Raw genomic sequence first — 22,031 nt, forward strand, 5'->3', positions numbered from 1 at the left:
TTCAAAAGATTACTGTTGCCTACAGAATTTTTACACAAGAGAAGCAAAGCTATCAGCTGGATAATACTTTATGTAACTGTTTCTGGGTTCTGATTGTTTAAAAAACTGTTAAATTCTTGCTGCTGAAATACTTCCTGCATGGCAGGCTTTTTGGCAAAATAAAGTGCGATTTTATTATTTCATTCATTCCTATTCATGAACCAGCTTCCATTTAAACTTCTTAGAGTAATTTTAAAAACCAGCAGGATAAATATTATTAGAAGCAGAGATACCGCAATGTCACTCATGTTATTGTAGAAATTAGATGCTAATTTTTCCTGCAATTTCTATGTTCAAAGTACTTCAAATAACCATTAGAGTAATAGCCAATAGTAACACAGAGAGGTTTATGAAACTATGGTGTCAGTTTAATCCAATGTCTTATTTTTTATTTTATATCTGGGAAGCTTAATACATTTTATGGCCATGTTAAATTCAAATGAAACAGCTGAAGCCCAATATGGTACCAGTATGAAGGCTAAAACCTATCCATAAGAATTTGCATCCATTTGCTCTTTTCTAGTCTTAAGAGTATTTCAAAATCTTTCTAAGATTTATGCTACAAAAATTATAGCCAATATTAAAATATTCTGCATAATCAAAAAAGCTTTCTTTCAAATTCTTTCTTGTCCCCCTGTTCCAAATACCTCTGTAGCTTTTTTCTTCTAATTATTTAAATTTTAATTTTCTTACCGTCTTTGATTTTAACAATATTTCCACTGATTACGTCCCTTAGTGTTGGGTTGCATATCTTTTCCCATAGACCGAATTTCCCCTTGTTGTTCTTATTTCTAAATATTAGTAAGGTATTGTCTAATCTTATTTTTATAAAGAAAATTATAAAGTTTTTTAAATTAAATCCTCTAAGTCATCTAGGTTTTTTTAGAGTTGGGCACCCTTGAATCCAATTGACCAATCAAGTACTAATCAAGTACTAATATGTGATCTTTTAAAAACAGCTGGTATCTTTGTAGCTGGGAAGGATGGAAGGAAGGAAGAAGGGAGGGAGGGAGGGAGGGAGGGAGGGAGGGAGGTTGGTTTTGGGTAATTGGTATCTTTATTTCTGTTTCAGCTACATTTATTCCCTTTTAGAAAACAAACAAAATTGTCTTGAACTTCTGTGGTATTTCACTAATCTACATATTTCTTAATTTGACAATATTATTTTCATTGTTTTCTATCACTTTAACTAATTCAAAGGATTATACTTTGGCTTGCTTACAAGACTTTTTTTTGTCATGTACCGTGTTTCCCCGAAAATAAGACCCTGTCTTACATTTTTTTAAATCCCAAAATAAGGGCTTGGCCTTATTTTGGGGGAGGCCTTATTATTTTGAGCTAGGTGGAGCAAGATGGGGTTGTTCTTGCCATTTTACCTGATTTCCAGATGTTTCCCTAATCCTAACCAGAGGAAATGGCAGGGACTGGCTGTGCATGTGTATTGGAATATTGTGGGGGGAAGGCTTATTTTAAGGGAACCACGGTATTATTTTTAATGTATTTAGTATCCATATCAAGTTACAGTGAAATTCTATTCTTTCATGCCACAGTAAAGGCAAATATATTTTACTTTTAAAAAAATAAATGAATAAAATCAACAGTTTCCCCAGGCCTAACCCAAGTGAATAAAAGAGACAGGACACAGTTTTCTGTGTGATGAACCTCAAATTTCCATGTCTTCCTACTGAAAACATTATACAGTACTGTAATATTTATTATTACAGTATTTAATTTTAGTCAATCGCAGACTACCATGGAATTATAATTTATACATTGGGATAAAACAGAAGACAGATGTCACACAGATGGATGGCATCTGTTCTGGTTTATTAGTCCCTGGTCCCCAGAATTAAGAGGAGCGAATGACATTATTTCGTGTCAAGTTCCTTTTGAGGAGTTTCAAAGCCCTTGAAAAGGAAAAGGGAGCAAATTGTTCCCCTTACAGTAGCTTATATATTCTCTCACCTTGCAAGTTTTACCAAAGAATGCAAGAAAATAGCCAGAGGGAAGGGAGGTTGTTTACATTTATGTCTTCATAAATTAAGATTTAATACAGAATTTGCTGGAAAGTAAATATAACATTGAAATGTATTAATGAAGGAAATCATCTTTGCAATCTAGGAACAAAACAGATCTGCACGCACACGCAAAACTATTTTGAGATCTGTTTGTTGCATCATTTGAACCAAACTGGATATTCCAATAAAAACTCCTGCATACATGTATGCGATGAATCAAAAACTGAAACACAACAGAATTGAAAAGTCTGCTTTGGATATTTCTTTAAATTGAAAAAAGCAAGAGCTAAAATACCAAGGTTTGTATTCAGCTGTTCCAAAAACAACACTCTGGTTTTGTGGTAATGATTAAGAATTTGTTTTGTGTGAATAATTAATATTGGCTGGATCAAAAGGAGCGCTTAAGAGCTTCCTGGTCTTAATATAGCAGCCTTCCCAAACATGCATCTACCGTAGATATACTATGCTTCAATTCCTCTCAGCCATTTGGAGAGATACAAAAATCCTACCTCTCAGTCATTAATTAATCTCTCAATAAAAAGGAAACAACTAAAAGGCTGTCCATTGAATCTAGAGTTAGAGATGTTTATACAAACAGACAAGGTTTTTCAGTTTTTAGTTCAGTAGAGTCTGGATTATCCAACAGATGTCTTATTTTTAAATGAGGGGATTTTAGATATTTTTAAATATTAGATTTGTTATTGTACATTGTTTTTATTATTGCTGTGAGCGGCCCCGAGTCTACGGAGAGGGGTGGCATACAAATCTAATAAATAATAATAATCATAATAGTCATAATAGTCATAATAATAATAATAATAATAATAATAATAATAATAATAATAAATGGGTAGGCTGATAGTCAGATAGCCGAAAATGTCAAATAATCCAGAGTCTACTACTGTATGTGGCCTTGAACTGAGTCAAAATCAAGGCATGAGAACTACTAAAAGCCAACAGGTATTCCATCCACCCCTCACACGCTCTTTCCTTCCCTCCTCCACTTGCCCCAAGCCACCGCCATTGCCAGCGCAAACATTTCCTACCGGCGGGGCCGCTGCTGCCCTCTGCTTTGCTCCTCCCAGCTCGCTCGCTCATTCGCCCACCCGCTCATCCACCCTCCTGGGCAACGCAGCAGCCTGCGCCTCCCCTGCCCCAGCTCCTCTCGGTGTCACTCTATTGCCTGGAAGATGTTGGTGTGCCTGGTGGGAGGGTTAGGTGGCGCATTCCTCCTGGCTGGTGCAGGGGAGCTGTGTGTGGAGAGGCGAGAAGTGGCTGTCCCTCCTCCCCGCCATCTCCACCTCCCCACTTCTCCTAGGATACCCTGAAAAAAAAGTCCAAGTTTTGCAAAACGGGGGCGTTTTTGCCTTCCCCCACCCCCCTAGGACTTCTCAAACCTTCTGCATGCCCTGTTTTTGTAAAGGGGAGGGGCAAAAAATACAACAAAATAAAGTCTTCGGAGAAGGGTGGCATACAAATCTAAGTATTATTATTATTATTATTATTATTATTATTATTATTATTATCAATAATAATAATAATAATAAAACAATAATAATATTTTGCACAAATGGGGGCATTTTTGCATCCCCGCCACACCCCAGGAGTGCTCTTCAGGCTTCCCAAACCCTCCGAATACCCTGTTTTTGAAGGGGGGGATGAGCCATTTTTCACGAAAACAGTGGTGTTTTTTTTCCCCCCTTACAATTACCCCATCTAGCATGACTGGAGGAGGAATTCTGGGAGTTGAAGTCCACAAGTCTTAACACTTTCAAGATTGAAGTTTGTAAAAGGTTGACATGGTTTAAAAAGTATTCTGCTACACTGGTATTTTATTAAATAATATATTACTACACCATTTGGTTCAGAATACTTTTTTCCTTGTTTTCCTCCTCTAAAATCTAGGTGTGTCTTATACTCGGGTACATCTTATACTCCGAAATATACAGTATTCCATAATTATGGAAAGCAAGTTTAGAAATGAAAGAGCACAACACCTTAAAAATCTGTTTTCTATGGTGATGACACCTGTGAGATTACTCTGATTAATCCATTCTTATCTTGAGCATACAGCTCATATGCTAAAACTGAGCTATATATTCCAATTTTTTAAAAAACCCTTCCTCTCTCTCGCTGGAGGAATACATACTAAACTGGCCTAATTGGGGGGAGAGGCATTTATACAATCGTGAGATACTTCAAATTTACCTCTAGATGAACAGAATTTGAGCAAGTTGGCTTGAGAAGCCCAAGCAATTTGCACTCTCAAATTGTGAAATCATATATTCATGGCCTCAATTAAAAAGTAAGAGCAAAGTAAGCGGCAAAAAAATCAAAGCTGTGACAGGGATTAGAGAAATGTAGGCCAGCTCCCTTATGTGATGGTTTTAACAAACTACCTAATCACACAATGCATTCAATGACACACACTCCATCATTACTACAAAAAGGTTCAACTATTCAATCAAAGGCGAAAGGAAATGTTCAGGATTACCATTATCAGACAGGAGCTACAAGAAAATGGTATCTATACTTAATCCAATTGTCAACTGCCTCCTATGACCAAGGGGCACAGATAAAATCCCTTTTAACCACATAGAATGGAAAGAAATGTTCAACGTAAACTAAGCAAATATGTGCAGGAGAATTAAAAGAGAGCATCAAGTAGTTACTGCCTGATCTTCATGTTGAGTGGTTAGGACAAATATTCTGAGTAAAATCTGAATTTTAGACTATCCTTGAAATTACTTTCTGAAAATATTTTGAAATTTGAAATTGATATTAAGGTTACATTGAGGAGATTGAAGCAAGATGGCCTAAATGATCAGATGTAATAAGAAAAGAAACAGCTAAAATAAACCGTATTAGTTAATAGCTTTTTAAATGCATATAAGAAATTTGAATAATTATTTTTTATCCAGGTGTCAAAAGTACAGGAGGTAGCACTGGACAGATAATGAATACCCAATTCAAAATTTTTATTATTGTGATATATTTTAAAATTGATGGTATATTATATTGCATATGTGACTGGGGGGTGTTGTAAATACAGTACTCCTGGTCAGTTGGAGGATGATGAAGCAATTGAGGACTCTGATACAGATAGTGTTTATGAATTAGTGGTGGGCCCGGAGTTTCGGGTAGTAGAACAGGTGGGAGGCCAGCCACAGAATGTGGCTATGGGTCCAGAATCTAGCGAGGAAGAATCAGACGTTCGCTGGGTCAATCCTAAATTCAGAAGGGTCCAAAAACGTAAGGAACAGGTGTTTGGAAGAAGATATTAAGGGGAGGAATGGGTTAAATATCTACATGAAACCGCTGGGTGAGATCATCCAAGGGCATGGGGTGAGGTATCATCAGTACGCAGATGATACCCAGCTTTACATCTCCGCCCCATGTCCAGTCAGCGAAGCAGTGGAAGTGATGTGCCGGTGCCTGGAGGCTGTTGGGGTCTGGATGGGTGTCAACAGACTCAAACTCAACCCTGATAAGACAGAGTGGCTGTGGGTTTTGCCTCGCAAGGACAATTCTATCTGTCCGTCCATTACCCTGAGGGGGGATCACTAACCCCCTCAGAGAGGGTCCGCAACTTGGGTGTCCTCCTCGATCCACAGCTCACATTAGAGAAAAATCTTTCAGCTGGTATACCAGTTACGGTCCTATTTGGACCGCAAGTCACTGCTCACGGTCATTCATGCCCTCATCACCTGGAGGCTCGATTACTGTAACGCTCTCTACATGGGGCTACCTCTGAAAAGTGTTCGGAAACGTCAGATCGTGCAGAATGCAGCTGCAAGAGCAATCATGGGCTTCCCTAAGTATGCCCATGTTACACCAACACTCCGCAGTCTGCATTGGTTGCCGATCAGTTTCCAGTCACAATTCAAAGTGTTGGTAATGACCTATAAAGCCCTTCATGACATCGGACCAGAATATCTCTGAGACCGCCTTCTGACGCACGAATTCCAGCAACCAGTTAGGGCCTACAGAGTTGGCCTTCTCCATGTCCCGTCGACTAAACAATGTCGTCTGGCGGGACCCATGGGAAGAGCCTTCTCTGTGGTGGCCCCAACCCTCTGGAACCAACTCCCCCCAGAGATCAGAATTGCCCCCACCCTCCTCGCCTTCGTAAGCTTCTTAAAACCGCCCTCTGTCATCAGGCATGGGGGAATTGGGATATTCCCTTCCCCCTAGGCCTATACAATTTATGCATAGTATGTTTGTGTGTATGTTCGGTTTTTTAAATAACGGTCTTTTAATTATTTTAAATATTAGATTTGTTATATATTGTTTCATTATTGTTGTTAGCTGCCCCAAGTCTACAGAGAGGGGAGGCATACAAATCAAATCAAATCAAATCAAATCAATCAATCAATCAATAAATATTTTTTTCCTTAAAAAAATTACTTTTTGTCAGATAATTTATTGTCCAATATTAGTTGATACACATATAGACACACACACTGTATATTAGGTCTGATATGTATCACAAATGGCAAAAGCAAAATCTTAAAACACAATATAGACATAATAAATTTCACTCCTAGCATCATAACTCAACACTTAAAAGTCAAAACAAAAGAAAACAGGATTAGTTGATTAGAATTTCACTTACATAGATTATCTCCTAAGAAATTATTAACATTATCAAAAAGCAATTTATTCTTAAAATATATTGATTCAACCGCAAACAACTGCTTACTTCCTGCCTAAAATAAAAGAAGCAAAACTTTCTATCTAGATTACAATTTTCTGCATCATAATTTGATACTTCGTAAATAACAAGAGCCATTCATTGGATTTATGAATTATTTTTTAAAAAACTTACCTGCTGAAAAGGAAAGCCTGGAAAGATCTGCAATAATAATAATAGGGAAAAAATTGATCAGTTTAATCAGGATTCATTGTACTGTATCTTTTCACCTTATGATACAATGTGAAAATTGGAAATACTATATTTTTTCTTGAACATACTCATATTCTAATTAATGGGTTTTAACAGTTGAGTCAACAATAAATTTAGTAAGGTGGTGATTATTACATATTTCAATACAGTATTTAGGAATTAGCATGCCAATTTAATTTCGATCTCTTCCATATGCTAATATTTTACAATGCTTATGAGATGGATGATCAATATGTCATAATAATTTCACATACTACTTAAAAATAAATATAGTACATAGTTAAATATTAATCCCTGAAATATGTAAATACTTTCACCTTTATTATTTGCTAGATTATCAAAAAAAATAACAAATAGATAAAGATATCTATAACAATTGGACAATAAACCAAAATCAAAGCAGACTAAAAGTATAAAATCCATAAAAATGGCTTGTCAACTCCAATACCAAATCAAACTGGCCAGTGACTTTCTGTCAAACCAATCCACTTGACAGGATTTTTATAATGGGAAAAATAGGAGGGAGGAATATTAGGTATATTTCCTGCCTTGAGTTATAGATATATGGGATATTCTTATTATGGTTAGTCGTGCAGTTAGCCAGATTTAGACTGGATTTAGCATTTTTATCCATTCACAAAGATCTGGAATAGGCATTGTTCTTGTTAGACCAGGGGTGAAATTCAATTTTTTTCCTTAATGGTTCTGTGGGCGTCGCTTGGTGGGCGTGGCAAGGGATGGATACTGCAAAATCCCCATTCCCTCCCCATGCTTGGGGGAAAAATTGCCGGGCATGAACAAATAGGCATGTTCGATTCTGCACTGCACTTGGAAGGAGAGTCCAACATGGGTTAATCACCAATCCTATCGGTAGAGACTGAGTTAATTTAAATAATTAGCAGGCACTGCCCCCTAGTCGCCCCCATGAGCTCAGTTTTAAAAACTCAGTTCAAGTGTAGAGAGTGTAGTTTTCTTCTGAGTTGTATAATGTTTAGTAATTAAAAAGAAATTGTACATGTTTAATGTTTTTTTCTCTTGTCTTTTTACTGCAGGTTGAAGAAGAATTTCCAGGAGGGGTCTCTGCCCTCCGCGGGCACCACCCCCACCGTTTTCTCCTCGGGGGCCTCTTCCCTCAGAGGGTACCACCCCGATCGAGGAGCGACACAGCCTGGGGTCCCTGGCCTCCGAGGCCAAACCCGGCTATGAGCCGAAGGTGGGGGGGTCCGCCCCCCCCCCCCCCCCCGGGAGGCTCGAGGAACATTTAAGCTTCAGGAGAAGCCTTGCTGGAAGAGAGCCAGCGTATAACAACATGTAACTGTACATAACTCAGGAGAAGTATGGCAGAAGTATACGTGTGTGTGTGTGTGTGTGTGTATTATATATATTAATTAATTCTCTGCCTGAAAAAGCAAAGGTTGCAGGTTCAAGTCCCAGTGAGGGTATGGCTAGCTGATGAGGCCGAAATAGATCTATGCTAGTCTCCTTTAATTTTCAAATTCAGCAAAATATATATATAGTGGTGTGGTGTGGTGTGTGTTCTGTGAACTCAAAGGAAAGAGTTTGGATGTAAGGATGTCAGAAGACCACACAGTAGAACAAGAGTTTGTTCCAAGAGACAAAATAGAGAATTTTTTTGGAGAAAAAAAAGATCAGTAAGCCATCTGCTTACTAACTAGACAGCTAACAAATTTAGAGAAATATTTCTAAGGAAACAAGAAACAGACAGGCAGGAGGCACTCAAGAAGGAAAGGCCTAAAGTTGCATTTGGCGACAGATTTCAAGTACAACGGTCAACATGTATGTTACGTTAGGTTATTATTATTATTTATTATTTACTGGATTTGTATGCCGCCCCTCTCCGCAGACTCGGGGCGGCTAACAACAATGATAAAAAACAACATGTAACAATCCAATTTAATAAAACAACTAAAAACCCTTATTATAAAAACCAAATATACACACAAACATACCATACATAACTTGTAATGGCCATGGGGAAGGAATATCCTAACTCCCCCATGCCTGGCAACAAAGGTGGGTCTTGAGTAATTTGTGAAAGACAAGGAGGGTGGGGGCCATTCTAATCTCTGGGGGGAGTTGATTCCAGAGGGCCGGGGCCACCACAGAGAAGGCTCTTCCCCTGGGGCCCGCCAAACGACATTGTTTGGTCGACGGGACCCGGAGAAGGCCAACTCTGTGGGACCTTATCGGCCACTGGGATTCGTGCGGTAGAAGGCAGTTCCGGATGTATTCTGGCCCAATGCCATGTAGGGCTTTAAAGGTCATGTTACATGGAATAGAATAGAATAGAACAGAACAGAACAGAACGGACTAGAATATTGGTTTGGGAATGGGAATTCTTTATTGGCCAAGTGTTATTGGACACACAAGGAATTTGTCTTAGGTGTATATTCTCTAAGTGTCCATGAGGAGAATAAAATACATTCATCAAGAATGAAAAGATACAGCACTTCGGGATAAGTATTAAAATTGCAATAAAATACAACTAAAGATGGAGAGGAAAGGAATGAAGAATTGCAGGAAGTAAGAGTTAATACTTTTGATGTTTTGCATATGATGCAATGCATCAACTCGAACTTAAAAATAAGAAATAATAGGAAACGTATTTACACAACCGACAGAAGCCCTGCAAGATATAGACTGAAAGCTTGTTCATGAGCTCCACGACCCAATAGGAAAAGGTATCACAATATTTTCAGGGCTTGCGGAGATTCTGAATGTGCTGCCAAAGAACAAGCAGTGGCCTCAATGACCTACAACTGTTTCTGTTTCTATGACACGAAATATCCAATCATCCATGAACGCAGTCTTGTTTGTACTACATGACATCCTCGGTTTGTCTTTGAAATGTATCAGTGGTTTAACATACATCCACATACATCAAAGACGATGCTTTTGACAAAGTACAAAGGCCCCATACTCTGAACTGCAGAGAGTCAGAGCAATTTGCAAGTAGATGTTTGACAATGCTCTCCTGAGTTTCAGTGTATCACAGAGCTCAAGGAACATTGAAGCAATTTGTGAAATAATCTGCAATGGTATCAGAAGAGAAGAGGGGAGGAGAGAGGAGGGGAGGGGAAGGGGAGGGAAGAGAAATAGAAAAATATCCAAATTATGGTCTTTTCATCATTCCTCCATCAACCCCATCCATTGCCAATTACTTACTCGAACTTCAAGATTAGCTCTCGAAAGCACATGGCTAATTTACATTACACAAGACAGTGAAGTTTTGAACACAGGAAGAAATGAACTGGATTCACCTTACAATGTTTTTTCAAACAATCTTGCTTTCAAAAGCAAACATTTCTTAGAACAGCAGAGTATGAAAGGACTCAAATTACTGCAGACGTGGGCTTGCCAAAAAGCCAGATAAAACAACTGCACAGCTCCTGTGACTAGAAAGCTCATTTGAGTAAACAAGAAGGCAAAGTAATATACAGATCATGAATATGAGAACAATTAACCTCTGTAAATTAAGTTGCTGCTAAAGACTCTGGACACCGTCATATATTGGCTGCAAGGAAGAGCTCCTGCTATATACGAGCGGTCACATACCTCTGCTACTGGATAGAATCTAAAACCCAAATGGAATATGTTGTGGTTACCTCTGGCCCAGCTCCTGCCCCAAGGACTGTGGATGTGGGGGAGACATCCACATGCTGCAGGCCTGTTTTGCCCCCCCCCCAGTGGAATCTGCTGATGAAGGCTCCTCTGACCAAGAAGACATGAGTGACAGGGAGGAGAAAAGTGTGGCAGGCAGCTCAGAAGATCCTCCTTGGATTCAGAACAAGAGTTAATGATACAGCCACACATGCGGAGAGTGATGCATAGGCAACAACAACTGAGAGATTATTATCAAAGAAAATGAGGCCACCTGTGGTTGGGAGGGGCTGTGGTCATTAGTGAGGCTGCTATAAATAGCAGCCTGTGGGTTTGGCCATTGTGGAGGATTATCTGATCATTGTGTTTCCTGACTGCTTTGCTGACTTCGACTTTTTGTGTGCTGATTTTTCCCCGCTTTGAAACTAAACCAGAGCAAAGTGTGTTTCACTTTGTGAAAGAAGAAGGACTGTGAATTGCCTCACAGCTGCAAGCTAAGTATCACAGAATTGATAAGGGACTTGTACAAATTACCAGTTTGTTTGGAGACGAGTGCTCTTTGCTATACCAAAAGAGGGCTTAGGCTAAGTGAATTTTCCTTATAAAGAACATTGTTTTGAATTTTCAAACATGTGTGTGTCTGAAATTTGTACCTTTGAATTTTTGGGAGGAGTCTACCAGAGAGCCCGACAGAACAGAATATACTGTCCAATAGGAAAAGGCCTCAGAGATAAAAGGCAGGAATATTTTAAAATACCTGGAACCTATAGAAATACCTCTCAATGGAAACAATCTCATTTTAAATCTTAGAAAAGCAAACATTTCACAATAGCAACTGTGACTTACATGTCAAACATATTTTGACCTGTCAGTTCTAATTACTTTTAAATATATATATTTCAGCGTTGGGCAGCATGTTTTATATAATAACTCCATTTGGGAATATTGAACCATTTTGGATGAGGTTTTTGTGTCTATAAAATAACCCCATTTACTTAGCCTTTTAAAAGGAAATCTGATTCTTTTGAGTGATGGGGAATTCTCATCCACATTAATAAAATGCATGGGTAACAGATTCTTCCCACTTGTGAGTAATTCTGAGTCTTCCTGTTCAGTGATTTTAATTTTGATATATAAGACCATCCAATTCAAATCAAACTAGCCCTAATTATGACCAAAATTGGTATAATACTGATTCAATATAATTTAATGCTTTAGTAAACTGTTTCAGCGAAGTAATTTCATTCTGGTGCAGAATATATCTGTTTATTCTTTTTTCCAACATCTTTTCCCCTCTCTGCAGAAGCAACAATAAAACAAATAACACAACTTGGGAGCTGTTTCAGTGTGTTCTGAAAAATAATAACTTTGCTTTGGACTTATCTACCACTAATGGTCCCTGCCTGTCTAGGCAGGATTACTCATATTTATGTTGTTAATCAGCTAATAGCATCATTCAAAAGGGAGGCAGGGTTTATTCAGTGTTTCTTTTTTTGGAGGGGGGGTAGGGGAAAAAGGCATTTATTAAGGCCTACTATTCTACATTTGAGTTCAAAGTAAAAAACTGCCCAGAAATCTCTTCCAACAGTCCTGTTTAATTGGACAGAGAAAACATTTCATTGTTCTTTTGTTCACTTCTCTTTTAGGCGAGGGATGTCAGTCAAAAAAGGAAATACGTACAGTAGTACCTCGTGATAGGAACCCCTCGTCATACGAACTTTTCAAGATACGAACCCAGGGTTCGGGATTTTTGTGCCTCTTCTTACGAACTTTTTTCGCCTTACAAACCCGCCGCCACGAACGCTGAACCCGGAAGTTTGGCAAAAGTTCGGCTGATAAGCGCCACCGCCCAGCTGTCACCTTTTGAAACAGCCGTGGGGCTTCTCGGCGTTCTCCCAAACACCGAACCCGGAAATTCGGCAAAAGTTCGGATTCGGCGTTTGAGAGGCCGACGAGAAGCGCCGCCGCCCAGATGTCACCTTTGCAGAAGAGCCGCGGAGCTATCGGCCGGACAGGAGGCTCAAACGGAGGTGGGGAATCTCACTAGCGCAGACGTCCTTCCTGGCCAGCCGAAACGTGGACTCCAGGAAGGACGTCTGTACAGTGATACCTTATCTTACAAACTTAATTGGTTCCAGGACGAGGCTCGTAAGGTGAAAGGTTCGTAAGACGAAACAATGTTTCTCATAGGAATCAATGGAAAAGCGATTAATGCGTGCAAGCCCAAAATTCACCCCCTTTCCATGGGAAACCCCACCTCCGGATTTTACGATGCTGCAAGGGAATCCCAGCAGGGGAATCCAACCAGCGCGAAAACGGGCGCTTCGGCTGTCAACGGAAGTGTGGATGCAGGGCATCCCAGCGGCGGTGGCGGGTTTGTAAGGTGAAAATAATTCAGGAGAAGAGGCAAAAAAATCTTAAACCCCGGGTTCGTATCTCGAAAAGTCCATATGACGAGGGGTTCGTAAGACGAGGTATTACTGTATATCATCTATCTTTGAACTTAGTAACTTTTAATCTAGGAAGAAGAAAGGAAAAATCACATTATGCTCTAAACATCTATGGCATCATTGTATATCAAGGTTCAAAAAGCAGAGAAATCTAAAGCAAAAGTTGGAATGTTAAAATTAGTAAAGGGTGGCAGGCTTCATAAGAATCATATTCAAGAGGAAAATGTAAAATATTACGAGACTTTAAAAAGAAAATACAATGTAGAAACATGAAGAAAGGGGTAAGTAATTTGCTTCTTTAAATAGTCGCTCCAGAGATTGTGCCACACACATACACACCCCTCTGGAGGCAATGCTCTACTTTCCATCTTAGAAGAAGTGCTCTCAATTCATTACAAATTCCAGAGACTGCTGTCAAACCAAATTCATTCCTGGTGTGGCTGAATTTGTCAACTGTCTCAATAATCTAACTGCTTGCGGGAATTTCTAAATCTTGGCTCCTGATCTTCAGAAAAGTACAGTGATCCCCCGATCATTGCGAGGGTTCCGTTCCAGGACCCCCCGCAACGAGCGGGTTTTCGCGAAGTAGCGCTGCGGAAGTAAAAACACCATCTGCGCATGTGCAGATGGTGTTTTTACTTCTGCAGCGCTAGCGAGGAGCCGAAGATTGGGGGCGGCGCGGCTGTTTTAAAACGTCGCCGCCGACATGGGGGGCTCGCTAGCACCCCCCCTAACCCAGGTTGGGGGTTCGGGGGGGTGCTAGCGAGCCCCCCATGTCGGTGGTGAGGTTTTAAAACACCCGCACGGCTTTCCAATGAGTCCCGAAGACAAACATCAAACTTCCGCGTTTGTCTTCGGGACTCATTGGAAAGCCGCGCGGGTGTTTTAAAACATCGCCGACGACATGGGGGGCTCGCTAGCACCCCCCTGAACCCCCAACCCGGGCTTGGGGGGGTGCTAGCGAGCCCCCCATGTCGGCGGCGACGTTTTAAAACACCCGTGCGCCTTCCCAACTGAGCCCTCAAGCCAAACGAACCCGGGTGGCCGGGCGAGCAGCGAGCGAACGGCGGGTGGCCGGGCGAAGGGCGGGCAAGCGGCGAATGGCGGGCGAGCGGGTGCTGGGGAGGGCTTCTCGCTCTCCCGCCAGCAAGAGGGGGAGCGAACGGCGTGGGCAGGCTGCGGACAAGCCGTTTGCTCGGGCCGCTTCCCAGCTGAGTACTCAGCTGGGAAGCGGCCCGAGCGAACGGTGTGGGCGGGAGAAGGGCGCGCGGGCAGGCAGGCTGCAGACAAGCCGTTCGCTCGGGCCGCTTCCCAGCTGAGTACGCCGAGCGAAGCGGCAGCAGCGAGGAGTTTGCGTGGGCGGTGGGGAAACTCCTCGCTGATGCCCGCCAAGAGGGGGAAGACCTAGGGAAGCCGCCCAGCAGCTGATCTGCCCGGCGCCATCTACGCATGCGTGCCCATAGAAAAAAAAGGGCACGCATGCGCAGATGGTGTTCTGACTTCCGAGTTCAAAAATCGCAAATTAGCCTGTTCGCAATGGTCGGGGACGCAATAACCGGGGGATCACTGTATTTGCAAAGGTCAAAAACTAAAGAGCACTGACAACAATTACATTTTCAAAACTAATATAACGGTTTGGCTATGAATGAACCTACCCAGCACAGCACTATTAATACATGTCTATGTTTAAACAGTTGAAGTCTATCTTCCTGGGCAGATTAATCAATTTGCATGCATTAACATAAGAACACTGGGGGTTTTTTTCAATATTGCATAATAATTTTAACTTCAAAGATTGGGATTAATAGTCTCTTTAATTGACAAGAAAAGAAATATAGCTTTTGAGTGTGTGTATGTGTAAAAATATATATTACTTGTTACAACAAACATAGAACCCAAATTAAATTTCCCTAATTTAATCAAAAGGTTTGTATTTATTTCTGCTCCCAGGTACTGCAGGAATAGACCATGTGTCATATACCTTGCAGTCAAAAGGCTGTGCACATCTTCATCAAATATTTTGCTTAGGGCACTTGAATGGAAAGGCAATTAATATATTTTATAAATGTTATCAAAGGTTGAAGCTGGTATACCAGGAACTGGAGTACTTTAATTTTCATGTGAAGATGCAAGCAAATTTAATAAATACAAATTTAATAAATAATAATAATAATAATAATAATAATAATAAAAAGCACATTTCCTGACCTAATCTGTGTACAAATGCCTTGAAGCATTTTTCCAGCAAATTAAGAACACTATATTGAATTTTGCATTTAGGAAACGACACCTACATTTCTGTCTTCATTTCTCCCAACCATTACTCTGCTAAATAATACTATTCCCCCTATATCATGGGGCAGAGCTCCCCTTCCCTGTCAAGCTTTCCATTTTTGGTAAGGAATAAGATCCAAGCCAAGCATTTTTAATAAGCCAATAATCAAATGAGAATGTGGTTTTATAAATGCAAAGATGGTACATGGGATCAAGTACATGGTAATCTGGGAGAATGGAGTAGTGACAAGCTATGGATGAGGTTCAAATAATAACCATGAGAGTTTAATTTGAGCTCATACTCAAAGTTTGAATTGAAATTCCTCTCAATCTTTTATTTCTTCTTAATCAAGCTGCTTCCACCAAACTCTCAAGCAAAGAGCTGAAGAATAGGTTGTTCACCTTGTCTGTCAGTGGCCATCTGTTGCAGCGAATGTAGGCTAATTTAATCATACACACAAATAGAAGAGCCGCTCCAAGGGTCTTTACAAAGTACTTAACTAAATAATTTCATATGGTTTGCAACTGTCAAAACTTATTTCAACATTTCTAGTTAGACTGAATTATTATATATATATAGTAATACTTCTATTTATTAGGTTATTTTTCTGAAATTAATTAATTAATTTCATAATTGGCTTTGTGCACAACAGGTTGCTATTTTGAAAAGGCGCTGCCCAGACCCAACCTGAACCATACTTGGAGTATATTTATTTATTTATTTATTTATTCATTCATTCATTCATTCACTCATTCACTCATTCAATTTTTATGCCGCCCTTCTCCTTAGACTCGGGGCAGCTTACAACATGTTAGCAATAGCACTTTTTTAACAGAACTAGGCTATTGCCCCCACAATCCGGGTCCTCATTTTACCCACCTCGGAAGGATGGAAGGCTGAGTCAACCTTGAGCCGGTGATGAGATTTGAACTGCTGACTTTCAGATCTACAGTCAGCTTCAGTGGCCTGCAGTACTGCATTCTACCTGCTGCGCCACCCCGGCTCATGTCCACATGCATTTAAATGTATCTACTCTAAACACAATTAAAGTCCAATATATTTAAGGAGGAGGAGGAAGAGATAATGATTGATTAAAGGCAGTGAATACACTCAACTATACTTTAGGCCAGTGATTTTCAACCTTTTTTGAGCCGCGGCACATTTTTTACATTTTAAAATCCTGGGGCACACCACCAACCAAAATGACACAAAATGACACCCTAAGACACTCTCCTCTCTTTTTCCATCCGTCTCCTCCCCACCCTTGTGTTTGTATGCACACTCTTGAACCATTTCCAAAAACAGGTGAGGGGTGGGGGGGGGTTCTTTGGGTGCTTTTTACCGTATCATATGCTTTAAATCAAGAGTCACTTCTCTCTCTTTTGTTTCTCTCTCTTTCCTCTCATTTTCTGTCTCAATCATTTTCTCATTTCTCTCTTTTCCTCCCCTTTTTGCTCATTTCTCCCTTCCTCTCCTTTTCTCTCTCTCTCTCTCTTGCTTTCTCTCTCTCTCACTCTCTCTTGCTTTTTCTCTGTTTCTCTCTTTTCTTTCTCTCTTGCTTTCTCTCTCCCTCTCTCTCTTTCTCTCTCTCTTGCTTGTTTTCTCTCTCTCTCCTTCTCCTTCTCTCTCTCAGCAAAAAGTTGCAAGACCGGAACCCGAGCTTCCTTCTTCGCGGCACACCTGACCATGTTTCGCGGCACACTAGTGTGCCACGGCACACTGGTTGAAAAACACTGCTTTAGGCTACCCAATAATAGGCTAGAAAATAAGTAGTACCAGCTTAGTAGCAACTTACCACAATATAGTCTTTCCATGCAGGTTTTTCTCAAACAAAGATTCCCCCACCCCACACACTTCAGTCTATTGCACTGAATTGTTAAATCCATACAGTTAAAAGTGTTGCTCATCATTCCCTCCCCCTCCCATTTCACACACAGCACAAAACACAGTATCCTCTGCTTGTGAGCTTATCTGCAGCAAAGCCTGTGAAGCTCCTTTTGTCTCCTTTCACTCCAAAGTCCTGCAGAGCAAACAAAAGGCATCCATCACTAAGTCCATTGGCTTCAGCTGACGAGAGACAATTCCAGCCTGCCAGATGGGTAAAACGTATTTTGCTAACTCTGGCCGCAGCCACAATAAATCCTAACAGGGCAACAGCCCTTTTGAATCTCTTCCTGTTCAAAATTTTGTGCGTCCCTCCCGTTCACTTGAAAGTTTGCTGGTTTAATATTTATTTTTATTTCTACATCAATAAGCCTCTCTGAAATTTTGCCCACAAGATCATATGCTGCAACGTCCTACCAGTCAATGACTACTTCAGCTTCAACTGCAACAACACAAGAGCACGCAACAAATTCAAACTTAATACGAACCGCGCCAAACTTGACTGTAAAAAATATGATTTCAACAATTGAGTTATCGAAGCGTGGAACTCATTACCGGACTCAATTATGTCAACCCCTAACCCCCAATATTTCTCCCTGAGACTCTCCACGATTGACCTCTCCAGGTTCCTAAGAGGCCAGTAAGGGGCGTACATAAGTGCACTGGTGTGCCTTTCGTCCCCTGTCCAATTGTCTTTCCTTTCTTTCACCTATCTTATATATTCTCTTCCTTTGATATATCCTCTCCTCTAAGTCCACTTTCACCCTCTTTTATATTATCACATGTCTATTTTTCTTCCTATGTATTTGTGTATTGGACAAATGAATGAATAAATAAATAAAAATAAATATGTGTTATCACAGAGAATGAAGGTATTGGTTTTCCTTTGGTGAAAAAGGGGTATGCAGCCCCATATGTCCAAGGAATCACAGGATTCCTTGAAATTACTTACTTACTTACTTACTTACTTACTTACTTACTTACTTACTTACTTACTTACGTGCTGCCCAACTCCCAAAGGACTCTGGGTGGCTTGGAATAGAAATGCCTTAGGAGACGGATCCTTGGATCCCACCATATTAGATTATCAAGGTATTTTTTTTCCTAAGGAAAATCCCACATTTAATATGGTGATTCAAATGCTTGACTTTTTGCATGATGACTATTAGCTGGGTCTGGTTCTCTTCTGGATTTAAGACCAAATAGAGCCACAGTTGCCCTGGTAAATATTGTTGGCAAGTATGATAAATTAGTTGTGCTACATCACTCAACACTCAATTCAGTAACTATAACAGTACTATTCATTTGGTACAAATAGCCAGGCAAGGACTTGTATCTTTCCTTTTATAAGCCCCCAAGCTAGACTGGTTACACACACCTATTTTTTTTTTCCTAAAGGGTCTTGTAGCCTTGTTCTTTATCTGCTATGCTTTTCAACCTCAGGCCTCAAATCATTCTGTGTTTTCGAATAGCTATCATTAGAGTTGTTGATAAGCTATCTTCATCTTGTTTTATCAGCAGGTGCCATACAAACAGTGGAAATGATGAACTGTTTTCTGTAGATCAGCAAGTTGATTCTTGGAAGGGGAGTATGAAAAAATTCCAACGCAAGACAAGAAAGACACAGAGGAGAATCAGAACTGCAGAAAAAACAATTGCTGCCAACCTGCCTTCCACTGAGAACCTGTATAATGCATGAGTCAAAAAGAGGGCTGTGGAAATATTTACTGATCCCTAGCGTCATAAGTGGGAGGAGATAGGTGATAAACTGTTTCAACTCCTACCCTCAAAACCTTACTATAGAGCACTTCACACCAAGAGAACTAGACACAAGAATAGTTTTTTCCCCGAATGCCATCACTCTACTAAACAAATAATTCCTTCACCACTGTCAAACTATTCACTAAGGCTGCATTACTATTCCTATTAGTCTTCTTATCGTTCCTATCACCCATCTCCTCCCACTTATGACTGTATGACTGTAACTTGTTGCTTGTATCCTTACGATTTATATTGTTTCCAGATTGCTTATTTGAACCATATGACAATCAGTAAGTGTTGTACTTCATGATTCTTGACAAATGTCTCTTTTTCTTTCATGTACACTGAGAGCATATGCACCAAAAACAAATTCCTCGTGTGTCCAATCATTCTTGGCCAGTAAAGAATTCTATTCTATTCTAGATATTGGAAGGTTAAAACTAAAAGTCACCTGATCTGTCAATCCAAGAAAGGGGTGGAGACAGACAATGCCAACAAAAAAAATCAAATACTGAGGAGCCAATCAGGAGGGTGGTATTCTCCTTCCTGTGTGATTTTTTGTTTGTTTGTTTCAAAATTACTACAAGAAGAGGGCAGTTCCCCATTTTGCTTTTAACTCAATTCTGTAATTCTTGATGTCTGTTCGACTCAGATATCTAGCAGCCTTCTGAATTTAGCACTGCAGTCAAAGGTCCATTAGCAAGTTGTCATCAACATGGATCAGTTGTTCCTCCTTTGCACACTTACACCGGACCAGATTATCTCAGGGACCGCCTTCTGCTGCACGAATCCCAGCGACCAGTTAGATCCCACAGAGTGGGTCTTCTCCGGGTACCGTCAACTAAAGAATGTCGCTTGGCGGGACCCAGGGGAAGAGCCTTCTCTGTGGCAGCCCCGGCCCTCTGGAACCAACTCCCCCCAAAGATTAGAATTGCCCCCACCCTCCTTGCCTTTCGTAAGCTCCTTAAAACCCACCCCTGGCGTCAGGCATGGGGGAATTGAGACCCTCTTCCCCCTAGGCCTTTACAATTCTATGCATGGTATGTATGTATGGTTTTTTATATTAATGGGTTTTTAATTGTTTCTAACATCAGACTACTGTATTGCACACTGCTGTATTGTTGCTGTTAGCCACCCCGAGTCTCCGGAGAGGGGCGGCATACAAATCCAATAAATGAATGAATGAATGAATGAATGAATGAATGAATGAATGAATGAATGAATGAATGAATGAATAAATAAATAAATAAATAAATATTCCAACAACATACGCTACATGGGACAACTTCTTAGGAAAGGTTAGAGGCATACTGTCTGGCCTGGCAACCATCATGGGCATTGGATCTTCAGGTCTGCCACCTTTAGTGCTATGGGAAACTGGGAGGGGAGGATTGTGTGAGTGGGGAACTATAGTCAAAATAACATTCCTTTCTCCCGCAGTTAACGTCACTCTGCCCTGCCCCTGGAAGGATGTGCTTGGGAGGCGCTTCCTGTTGGGATTGTGCTTGATTGGACGATGTGATGGACATGTGGGTACTGGGACTTCCTTTTGGGTGTGGAAAACCAGAAGCATACCTCTCCCTCTAGGATAGCAGCCCCCAACCTCTGGGGCACCGAGGACTGGTTCTGTAAAGATAGTTTTTTCCACAGATTGGAGGGGGGTACACGTGGTTGTGGGTGCTGCCTGCATCCCGTAGGTAGAGCTTCACTTGTTTGTGCAGCCTGGTTTCTGACATGCCGTGGCCCAGTACCAGTCCATGGACCGATGGTTTGGGAAGCCTGCTCTAGGAACCTAGCAGATAACCACAACTCAAACTCGTAAGAAATCTTTCAGGAGGGAAGTGTTTTTAATAGGAAAGTGAACACAAGAACAAGGGGACACAATCTGAAGTTAGTTGGGGGAAAGATCAAAAGCAACATGAGAAAATATTATTTTACTGAAAGAGTAGTAGATCCTTGGAACAAACTTCCAGCAGACGTGGTTGGTAAATCCACAGTAACTGAATTTAAACATGCCTGGAATAAACATAGATCCATCCTAAGATAAAATACAGAAAATAGTATAAGGGCAGACTAAATGGATCATGAGGTCATTTTCTGCCGTCAGTCTTCTATGTTTCTATGATATGGAAATGCTTTATATACACAGAGAGGATGAAACTGACCAAAGGTGACAGCCATTCAGGTCAACCTTCCTTTCAGGGTACAAGAGATTACAGTGATCCCCCGATTATCGCGAGGGTTCTGTTCCAAGATCCCTCGCGATAATCGATATTTCGGGATGTAGTGGTGCGGAAGTAAAAACACCATCTGCGCATGCGCGCCCCTTTTTCCATGGCCGCACATGCGCAGATGGTGGAGTTTGCGTGTGGGCGGTGGGGAAGACCCGGGAAGACCCAGGGAAGGTTCCTTCGGCCGCCCAACAGCTGATCTGTTCCGCAGCGCGGCAGCAGCGAGGAGCCGAAGATGGGGTTTCCCCGTTACCCAGGCAACAGGGAAACCCCATCTTCGGCTCCTCGCTGCTGCCGGGCTGCCGAGCAGATCAGCTGGTGGGCGGCCGAAGGAACCTTCCCTGGGTCTTCCCGCCGCCCAGGCAAAGGGGAAACCCCAAGATCGCTTGCCGCTCGCCCGGCCGCTCGCTTGCCGCTCGAGAGCAAGAGGGGGAGAGATAGAGAAAGAGAGAGAAGGAAAGAAAGAGATGAGAGAGGGAGGAAGAGAGTGTGAGAGAGGAAGAAGCAAGATAGAGAAAGAGAGAGAGAAAGAAAGATGAGAAAGGAAGGGAGTGACGTCATCGGGTGGAAAAATCGCGATATAGCGTTTCGCAATGATCGGGATCGCGAAACTCGGGGGATCACTGTACATCTACTAGAGATATTTGTCAACTTAAAGCTATTCATTTACAACAGCACTGAAAAAAGGTCACTTATGACCAGCCACTGTAGCATTCCTATGGGGCATTTCAAAATTTGGTCATTTGGTGACTGGCTGCTATGAGAGTTGTACTGTCCTGGGGTCATGTGGTCACCATTTGCAACTTTTCCAGCTGGCTTCCAATAAACAAAATCAATGGAGGAGTC

At 41.1% G+C, this 22,031-nt stretch overlaps 1 protein-coding gene across 10 annotated transcripts in view; it reads right to left on the minus strand.

Annotated features, from left to right (window-relative positions):
• PTK2 (protein tyrosine kinase 2) overlaps nt 1-22,031 on the minus strand; it is a 300,863-nt gene that overhangs the window by 221,509 nt on the left and 57,323 nt on the right. For 8 of the 10 annotated variants that reach the window (XM_070748364.1, XM_070748360.1, XM_070748363.1 and 5 more), the window contains one exon: nt 6,886-6,912. The exons of the other annotated variants lie outside the window; for them this stretch is intronic. Coding sequence is in view for 2 of the 8 variants with exons in the window: in XM_070748357.1 (XP_070604458.1) it covers nt 6,886-6,912 (27 nt within the window). In the remaining 6 variants the exon portion in view is untranslated. The remainder of the gene's footprint in view (nt 1-6,885; nt 6,913-22,031) is intronic. 10 annotated transcript variants of the gene reach the window in all.

Source organism: Erythrolamprus reginae, chromosome 3 (genome assembly GCF_031021105.1).
Source record: "Erythrolamprus reginae isolate rEryReg1 chromosome 3, rEryReg1.hap1, whole genome shotgun sequence".
Lineage (NCBI taxonomy): Eukaryota > Metazoa > Chordata > Lepidosauria > Squamata > Dipsadidae > Erythrolamprus > Erythrolamprus reginae.